Below are 10184 nucleotides of genomic sequence, written 5' to 3'. Positions count from 1 at the left end.
AAATAATATTGATCACATTAACTAGACTAGATGTTTTTGAGGAAATTAGAAAGGGAACAACAACTTAACCCTTGTGTCTGATCAGATTCTTATTTTTTTGATAACTTTGCAGTGATTATGTTTGTAGCCAATGTGGCAAAGGTGTGTAATCTTTGAATTATCTTGGAATTATTTTGACTTTCTCTTTCATAAATTGTTTATTCAACTTCAGCCCCAATCATAACCACCACATATTGTTTTTTGTAATGTCAGATTTAACAACTCCTTTCAGAAAAGTGGGAGTGTGCCATCTGCCATTCCATTTGCCGCCTCCGCTGTCAATCAGTTGTATCGCCTGGTCCCGCCTCCACCAATCACAAGAGGCAGCACGGCTCCATTGTGTGTGTGTGATTTGTGTGAGGGAGAGAGAGTCAGATAGTTCTCCAACTCTGTCGCAGACAGTGAAATCCTGGTTGTTCCCCACCCACCTAGGTTATCTAACTATCGCGCCGCGCCGCCGCCACAACTAGAAACAATGACCTGACAAAAAAATTATAATAATTATAATAAAAAAAATATATCATTTTTTTTATATCATTTTAAATTTTTTTTTTTTTTATCTGTGCAGGCCAGGCCACCGGGAGAACTCCCAATGCTCCCGATGGCCAGTCCGGGCCTGTCTGTAACTATAGAATAAATATTTGAAAGCAATACAGAATGCCTGAGAGCATTATATTCCTTATTTTCCTTTACATAAATAAAGACATTTCCACCATGAATTGATGCAGAAATGGCACAAATTGGTTACAGTAATAAAAGTACACCAGAATGCAGTATTTGATGTTCAAAATGTCCTGGCGGAGGACCACCAGACCCCCCCCTGCTTAAAGTCCCCCCCCCCAATGTTGAACCCAAATGCCTTTAGTTGCAAGTATCATCTTCAACATCCTCCGTGTTATTTGTGTAGCAGGGTCAGCTGAACATGGAGGCGGCCCTGACCGCCCGGGACCGAGTGGGCCTGCAGGACTTTGTCCTCCTGGACGAGACCACGGAGACGGCCTTCCTCGGCAACCTCAAGAAGCGATTCAGCGGGGACCTGATCTACGTGAGTCCGCGAGAAGACTTGATCGAAACCGGAAATATTAAGAACTCTAGTGTCTTCTTTTACCATCTAATTGTCTTCTGCTGTTTCCGTAGACCTATATTGGCACTCTGCTAGTGTCTGTCAACCCCTACAAAGAGCTGGACATCTACAACAAAAAGCAGATGGCTTTCTACATGGGCGTCAACTTTTTTGAGCTTCCACCACACATGTGAGTGAGTGAGTGAGTGAGTGAGTGCGTGCGTGCGTGAGTGAGTGCATGAGTGAGTGAGTGAGTGAGTGAGTGAGTGAGTGAGTGAGTGAGTGAGTGAGTGAGTGAGTATATGTGTGTAAAATATGTGAATTTGTGTGTCTGGAGGAGAGCGCATATCAGGGCATTGTTTAGTATGACTGTCATACTAAGGCGGCACGGTGGTGTAGTGGTTAACACTGCCGCCTCACAGCAAGAAGGTCCAGGGTTCGATTCCCGCTTGGGGACCAGGTTTCCATGATGCCAGGTACCCAGGTGGGGTATCTCCCAGGCCTTTCTGTGTGGAGTTTGCATGTTCTCCCCGTGCTCGCAAGGGTTTCCCCCCCGATAAGATAAACCCAATGGAAAAACATGCACAACAACAGATCGCTAACGCTGTGGCGTCCTTGACGAAGACGGACAGGAGCACTTGGATTGGTCCCCTGGCGCGGCTCACGTTGACGCCTGTCTGCTCCCGGCTGCCCTTGGGGGGGAAGGACGACGGGATGGCTTAATCGCAGAGACGAATCGCATCGGCGATTCTAAAGAGACAATGCACGCGTGTGTGTTCCGGTGTGTGTGCTAAAAACGAACCACTGTGTGTACCACTAAAAACATTGAGTGGAGGCTTCCGGTATGAGAGCAGACGGGTAACACACGTGCGGTAGAGCTCCTGGTCAAATGAGCGAAAAAACGGATAAAAAAGGACCCGAAAAGTGATTAAAAATGAAAATGCACACGAGAAGTAAGGAAGAGACAACGATTGTGAAGGAAAGAGAAATGGAGAACACACGAGAAGAGGAGAATTTGAAGAAACAGAGTCCCCGAAGCGAAGCCGAGAAGAGACAGGCGGAAGAAGGGGGAGGTCCCGCTGAGGCAGACACGGGAATGCCAGGATGGGCCGTGGTCATGCAGGCCGGGATATTGGAGAACATAACAGCGGCGATAAAACTGAACACGGACACGATAAGGAATGATATTGGGAAGCTACGGGAGGAATTGAGGAAGGAACAGGAGGACTTCAGAGGTGAAATTAATACAGAACTCAAAAGGGGGGATGAGAAGATGGCGGAACAGGACAGAAACGTGACCGAGTTACAGACTAGAACGGCGCAAGCGGAGGAATGGAACACAGAGATACACGAGGTATTAACATGTGCGATTCAGAAACAAGAACAGATGGAGACAAAGATATCGGACATGGAGGGGAGGTCACGGAGAAATAACATCAGAATATGGGGATTGAAAGAAGGAGTCGAAGGGGAATCGGTGACCCAATATGTAGAAAAGCTTATCAAAGAGCAATTGAAGGAGACGGGACTGGAAAAAATGGAGATTCAGAGGGCCCACAGAGCGTTGGCTCCGAGACCGAAACCGGACAGACCTCCGAGAGCGGTGATTATTAACTTTCTGAGATTTGAGATTAAGGAATTGATACTCAGAACCGCGTGGACCAAGAAGATAGAAATCGAAGGGAAAAGACTATCGTTTGATCACGATTACGCGACAGCGGTAGCAATAACACGCAGGTCCTACGCGGGACTGAAGAGAATTCTGAAAGAAAACGTAATGAGATTCCAATCACCCATGACCTCGCTAAGGATTCACTGGGAGGAAGGGACGTTGACGTACGCGACGGCACGGGAGGCGGCGCAGGAGATGAGACGACGGGGGATGCAGATGGCGGAGGACGGAGAAGGAAGGAGACAGGAGGACCAGACGCGGAGCCTGCAGCAGAGATTGGAGGGGGCACGCAGATGGACCAGAGTAGGAGACCGAAACCAGGGAGAGGAGGGAGGAGAGAGGAGAAGGCCGAGGTGAAACGTGACAGACCGAGGGCGGAGACGGACGAGGAGGCCAGAGACGGAGAAGGAGGGGAGAGGAGGCGGGAGGAGGCGAACGGATGAGTACACGCACAAGAGATTGGAAAAACTATCCAAATAGAGACAAAATATAGAAACTGAAATAACATATGCATAAACACACATTCCCAGGTAGAGGCAGGATATAGAAATGAACATAACGTATACATGGACACATAATACACATGCTGATGGAGGAAATAAATGGAAATATAACTAGGTATGATAGACGAGACACAGAACATACTGAAACAAATACATAGACACACGCTGCGAGTAACACAGTTGGAAGGGATTAAGGGGATAAATGGACATCACATAGAAAATAGAGGGGAGGAAAAGAAAGTAAAAAGGGGTACACAGGAGACACCACACACGGGTTTGGGAGGAAGGAGGGACATTGAAACATATGAGACACATTGAGAGGGACCTAGGAAATGAGGGTCTTTGGTCAGAATGAAGGACAGAGCGCTTTTGACCAGGAGCTCGACAGCAAAAAAAACAGTAAGAAAGCTGGACAAATATGACGAGCGGTTGGGGGTAAAGGCTTCAAACCCCCAAGCCGTCAGGAGGAGGCCTCTCGCTAGGAGAGCAATTACTCCTCACCCACCAGCAGGGGACAGGGGGGGACACAGGGACCCCCCGAACGCCTTGGGAGCACTTTATGTAAAGTATATGTTTTTTATTTATGTTAATCATTATATGTATTCGGTGAAGAGAGCGGAGGCTCCAACCGGAGGGGGGAATGAATGTGACATGGGGGGGACTGACAGACGAAAGAAGAAGAAAGATGACAATGGTTAAAGGTATAAAAATGATGTCGTTAAACGTTAATGGAATGAATACTGCGATAAAGAGGGGCAAAGTGATGTTGAAATGTAAAAAAAGTGAGATGGAAGTGATTTTTCTGCAGGAGACACATTTGGTAGCACAGGATCATGAGAAACTGAAGAGATTTGGATATGAAAATGCATACTATAGTTCCTTTAAACGGAACCCGAGGAGAGGAGTAATCACGTTAATCAAAAACACAGTCAAATTTGAATTGATCAAGGAAGTAAGAGACAAGGAGGGAAGGTTTGTTCTGGTGAAGGGGAAAATGGAGGGCCAAATGGTTACGTTAGTGAATGTTTATGCACCCCCAGAGAGTGAGAGGGATTTATATGAGACCATTTTTGATATGATAGTGATGGAACTAGAATGGATATTGATATGCGCGGGAGATTTTAATGTAGTACTGAATCACGACCTAGACACCACGAGTACTAGAAAAGGACGAGCACCCATCAGTAGATATATGAATATTCAGATGATGGAAATGGGAATTACAGATGTTTGGAGGGGGATGCATGCCATGGACAGGGAATACACACATTACTCACACCCACACGTGACATATGCGAGAATAGACTATTTTTTGATGACGACGGGGGACAGTTACAGGGTATGGGAGAGCAGAATAGGAGTAGCGGACATATCGGATCACAGTGCCATATATCTGACAGTAGATCTAGAAGGGAGACGGAGGAACACGATCTGGAGACTAAATGCAGGAATACTAAATAACAAGGGGGTGGTGAGTCAGATCAAGGAGGAGATAGCCAGGTATAAGGAGGAAAATGACAACGGGACGGTAGACCCGAACATTCTATGGGACACACTGAAGGTGGTGATAAGGGGGAAATTGATGGAGAAGACAGCAATGCTGAAGAAAGCCAGAACGGAGACATATCACAATCTGATAGGGAAGCTGAAGGATCTAGAGGGGAGACACCAGATATCAAAAGAACAGGGAACGCTCGGAGAAATCAAAGAAGTAAAGGCCAGGATAAATAGGGAATTATTGACGGAAATAGAAAAGAAAGCGAGGTTCATGAAACAAACGTACTATGAAGGGGGACCAAAAGCGACCAGACTGTTGGCTAGGAGAATTAGGACGCAACAGAAGTTGAACACGATACACACAATAAGGGATACAAAGACTAATGAAATATTGAGAGACCCAGCGGAAATAGAGAGGACATTTAGAGAATACTATGAGAAACTATACACACAGCCAAAAGCAGCGGGAGAAGAGGAAATAGAAGCATATCTGGAGAAGCTAGAGCTACCATCGATAGGGAAAGAACAGAATGAAGAATTAAATAAAATAATTACGGAACGAGAACTGGAAGAGGCAATTAGTAGAGCTAAAAACAACAAGTCTCCGGGGAGCGACGGATTCCCATCGGAATTCTACAAGACATTTAGAACTGAATTAGCACCCATGTTAGGGGCGGCGTTCAGACACACGATGGAAGAGGGAAAAATGCCCCCCCCTCGTGGAAGGAAGCCATAATCACCACGATACCGAAGGAAGGAAAGGATAGAGAATTATGTAGTAGTTTCAGACCTGTGTCCATACTCAACGTGGATTACAAGATGTATACATCGATAATATCAAAGAGATTTGAGACGTTTATGCCAGACATTATAGATGAAGATCAAACTGGATTTATTAAAGGGAGACAGACACAGGACAACGTGAGAAAGACATTACACATAGTAGAGGAGATACAAAAACAAGGAGGTAGCGCGGTACTGATTAGCCTAGATGCAGAAAAAGCATTCGACAGTGTGAGCTGGAAATTTTTATATAAAACATTGATGAGGTTCGGACTGAACGGGAGGGCGATGAAGATGATCAAGGCGCTATATCAAGAACCGACAGCGAGGGTTAAGGTGAATGGCAGCTTGACAGATAGAATCAGATTAGAGAGGGCTACCAGACAGGGATGTTGTCTCTCACCGACGCTCTTCGCCGTTTTCATAGAACCACTGGCACAACTGATCAGACAGACCGAGGACATTAAGGGAGTAAGGATAAAGGGAACGGAATATAAACTAGGCCTATTTGCGGACGACGTGATAGTATACATGAGGCAACCAGACAAGAGCTTCCCGGCACTGATGGATCTACTGAAGGAATATGGCCACTACTCAGGTTACAAACTAAACGTGACAAAGACACAGACCTTAGCATGGAACTATACCCCAACGACGGAAATTAGGGAACAGTACGGGATAAGATGGGACATGGACAAGATTAAATACTTAGGGGTGAACATCACGAGAGGGGTGGAGAAACTATATGAGGCGAACTATACACAGATAAATCAGAACATCAAGAGAGACTTAGAGAGATGGACAGTAATGCCCTTGGACTTCAATTCAAGAATAGAGGTCATTAAAATGAACATACTATCAAGGTTACTGTACCTATTCCAGTCACTACCAATACAAATACCACAGAATCAATTCAGGGAGTGGGACAGACTGATATCGAGGTTCATATGGGTGGGGAGAAGACCACGGGTCAGATATAAAACACTACAACTACCAAAGGAAGAGGGAGGGATGGCAGTACCCAGCCTACAAGATTATTACTATGCAGCACAACTGAGAGCAGTGACGTGCTGGTGTAACGACAAGTATGAGGCAAGATGGAAAGACATTGAAAAAGAAGGGGAGGGATACAAGGTACAAGCTCTGGTGGGAGATAGGGAACTATTTAAAGAAAAAGAGGGACTATTAGATCCAATCACCAAATACACCTTGACCATATGGAACAGAGTAATAAAAACACACAAATTGGAGAAGCAGTCAGGGGTCCTGAGATGGGTAGCACATGACAAGAGATTCAAACCAGGGAGGTTAGACCATGGATTCAGAAGGTGGGAGAGGGGGGGGGGGGCAACAGCGATATGCAAAATGATAGAGAAGGGGGAAATGCAGACACTACAAAAATTAAAGGAGAAATTTGGACTAGAAAACAGGGACCACTTCAGATATCTACAGGTTAGAGACTACTACAACAAAGAAATAAGGGGGGCCAAAGACGAAGAACAGAATGGAATAATAAAGATGATAGTATGGGCATACGAAGGGGGGCAAGGAAGAGTAATATCAGCAATATACCAGGCTATAATGAACAGCAAGGGACACACGACCGATTACATAAGGGAGAAATGGGAGAGAGAGCTAGAGATAGAAATAACAGGGAAGGAATGGGGGAACATATGCGAGATACAACATTCAACAACAGGATCGAGGATATGGAAAGAGTTTGGATGGAAAAACATAATCAGATTCTTTATAACCCCAGAACTGAAGGGAAAATATGCACCAACACAAAGAGCTTGCTGGAGGATGTGTGGGAAGGAGGGGGCAAATCACACACACATATTCTGGGGATGTCAGAAGCTGAAGGGGTATTGGGAGGAGATAGGGGAGGCAATGATCAGAATACTAGGATACGGATTACCACAAACAGGACTGGTGCTTTACTTAGGAGACCTGACACACGAGGGAATACAAGGGGGGGACAAATATTTAATAAAGATAATGTTGATAGCGGCCAGAAAAGCAATAACGAGACTGTGGTACAAGGAAGACCCACCGACAATAGCACAATGGGTAGGAATAGTGGAAGAGATACAGGATATGGAGAGGATAACACACATGCTGAGGTTACAGGAAGAGAAATTTGGGGAAAGATGGGGAAAGTGGGAGGACTATAAGGGGAACGAAAACGACATCACAGAGGAAGAAACAAATGCAACACAAGAGGGAGAAGGGTAAAGGAGGACAGAGGTTCAAGGAGGGTCTCTGAACCCATGTCACACATTTTTGCTTTAGTTAGTATTCTCTATCTCTATCATTTGGGTAGGACGATTGCTTTATGTTTTTTCAATTTATTATTTATGTCTGTGGAACTTTTGCTTAAGTCGGTATTTATTATTTCTGTTTTTGGGTATTACATTTTTTCTTTTTTTTTCTTTATAATTTGTCTGTTTAACGGTGTTGTACATTATGTCTATATAATATGTACCTGGAAGACCGACTGAGAGGATAATAATATTCAAATATGATGTTGTTTGTATGCTTGTAATACAAAAATGCAAATAAAAATTGAGTTTAAAAAAAAAAAAAACATTGAGTCTCGTTCATGCCGAATAAAGACCTCTGCAACAGGTCCTGCATTATTATATTATATATTGACAGCCACACAGTGTGGAATGGATTCTGTATGTTATTATGCTCATTAGAATATCTGAATACATACAATATATATTGCTCATGTCCCTTTGCCTGTTTGATAATATATATGGACATAACTAGACCATTCAAATGTGTGTTTGACTTCCTATGAGCACAGACACACCAGACACATTATCTGTCATTACCCAAGTGCTCGATTGTCCAGCATGATTTGATTTTGATTTTATTAAGGATCCCCATTAGCTGGTGCCATAGCAACCAGCTAGTCTTCCATGGGGTCCACACAAAAAAAACATACAAAAACAATTATTATTGCAAAAACAAAATTATTAAAAGTCAGTACTCAACACACAATGCATAATGAAACAAACAATTAAGATGGCTAAAATTACATGCAAGCACAGAAAAACAAAACAAAACAAACTAAATGCTTTACAGTGTTAAAAACAATTTAAAGGGGAACTATTTTACTATTTCTTTCACTATTTGGGCACTTTTACACAATTCCTGTGAGTTTATGGAACACCTCTGTAATTATATATTTTTTTAATTCATTGTTTTGTATTTCTAATCAAGTCCTCAAAAACAGCATTTTTCTACCTCAAGATCTCGAGACGTTTTGAGGCTGGGCTCCTAAACCACTGTGTGGCCTGGTGGCATCTGCCACATTATCATGCTCTCTGACATCACAGATCATCACATTTTCAGACGACTCAGTTCAGTGAGGGTGAATATTGTGAGAGGAGAATTGGAAGAATGCGCCAATATGAGAATTAGAGACATAGATCATATTAATATAAGTCCACATAGCTAGGAAACAATGCTAAACACTGAAAAAGGCCATTTATAAGATAGTTCCCCTTTAAGATTATTTTTAAAAGTGAATACTGTAAATGCAGCAGAGGTTTTGAGGCAGGTTATTCCAAAGAGTTAATGCTCTAAAAATAAAAGATCTCCTTAAAGCGTTGGTTTTAGGACCTGTGTTTCTCCCTGCAGCTACGCCTTGGCTGACAACGCCTACCACACCATGCTGACCGAGTTCAACAACCACTTCATCCTCATCTCCGGCGAGAGCGGAGCGGGGAAGACGGAGGCCTCGAAGAAGATCCTGCAGTTCTACGCCGTCAGCTGTCCGCGCCACTCTCTGCTGGACGGCGTCCGGGACAAGATGCTGCAGTCCAACCCCGTCCTAGAGGTCTCGGGGTCTCTCATGCTGTCTCACCGTTACAATGACAGGACGACATGTCTTTTGTGTTGTTTGTGATGTCTTTATATTTTTACTTGGTATTTTTGGTATTTTTATTTTTTATTTAGTATTTGGTATTATTAGTCTTGATTTATAAATAACACATATTTATTATTAAAAATGTGACGGCCGGCCAAGCCGGAGGCAACGCTGACAGCCGGATTCGATACCAGTGCCCCCCCGGGTCGGTGATGAGTGCTTAGTCCGCTGCGCCACCCAGCCGCCTACATATTTATAATTTCTTATTGTTTTATCATTATTATTATTATTATTATTATTATTATTATTATTATTATTGTTGTTTGTTGAAGTTGAAAATAAAAAAAGTTGATAAACAAAAAACACAATGACAGGACGACTACACAGGAACACGTTCGCCAACACGCCACGTGTGTCACTCTGATGTGTGTGTGTTTCCTCGCAGGCCTTCGGCAACGCGAAAACCCTGAAGAACGACAACTCCAGTCGCTTCGGGAAATACATGGACATCCAGTTTGACAGCGAGGTGAAGATGGAGACCATGGCCTGCTCTCTTCACGGTTCTGTTTGTCTATGTGGGGGGGGGGGGGGGGGGGGAGGTCACATTCTGATCTACCTGCTGGAGAAGTCCACTTGGAGCTGTTAGAGCTGCTCTCTTCATGGTTCTGTTTGTCTATGTGGGGGGGGGGTCACATTCTGATCTACCTGCTGGAGAAGTCCACTTGGAGCTGTTGGAGCTGCTCTCTT

The 10184-nt window shown here is 44.0% G+C and overlaps 1 protein-coding gene across 1 annotated transcript in view; it reads left to right on the top strand.

The window, feature by feature from the left end:
• Window positions 1-952: 952 nt before the first annotated feature.
• Window positions 953-10184, top strand: part of myo1ha (myosin IHa) — a gene marked incomplete at its 3' end in the record, with an annotated part of 35779 nt that continues 26547 nt past the window's right edge. Inside the window, exons 1-4 of the mRNA XM_084323312.1 lie at window positions 953-1084; window positions 1177-1292; window positions 9209-9407; window positions 9883-9963. Of these exons, the coding sequence (XP_084179438.1) occupies window positions 962-1084; window positions 1177-1292; window positions 9209-9407; window positions 9883-9963 (519 nt within the window). The 5' untranslated portion in view covers window positions 953-961. The remainder of the gene's footprint in view (window positions 1085-1176; window positions 1293-9208; window positions 9408-9882; window positions 9964-10184) is intronic.

The sequence above is a fragment of the Notolepis coatsorum genome, assembly GCF_963971535.1.
Source record: "Notolepis coatsorum genome assembly, chromosome: 10".
Classification (NCBI taxonomy): Eukaryota; Metazoa; Chordata; class Actinopteri; order Aulopiformes; family Paralepididae; genus Notolepis; species Notolepis coatsorum.
Note: the sequence above shows the minus strand (reverse complement) of the source record. Positions and strands in the feature narration are given on the sequence as shown.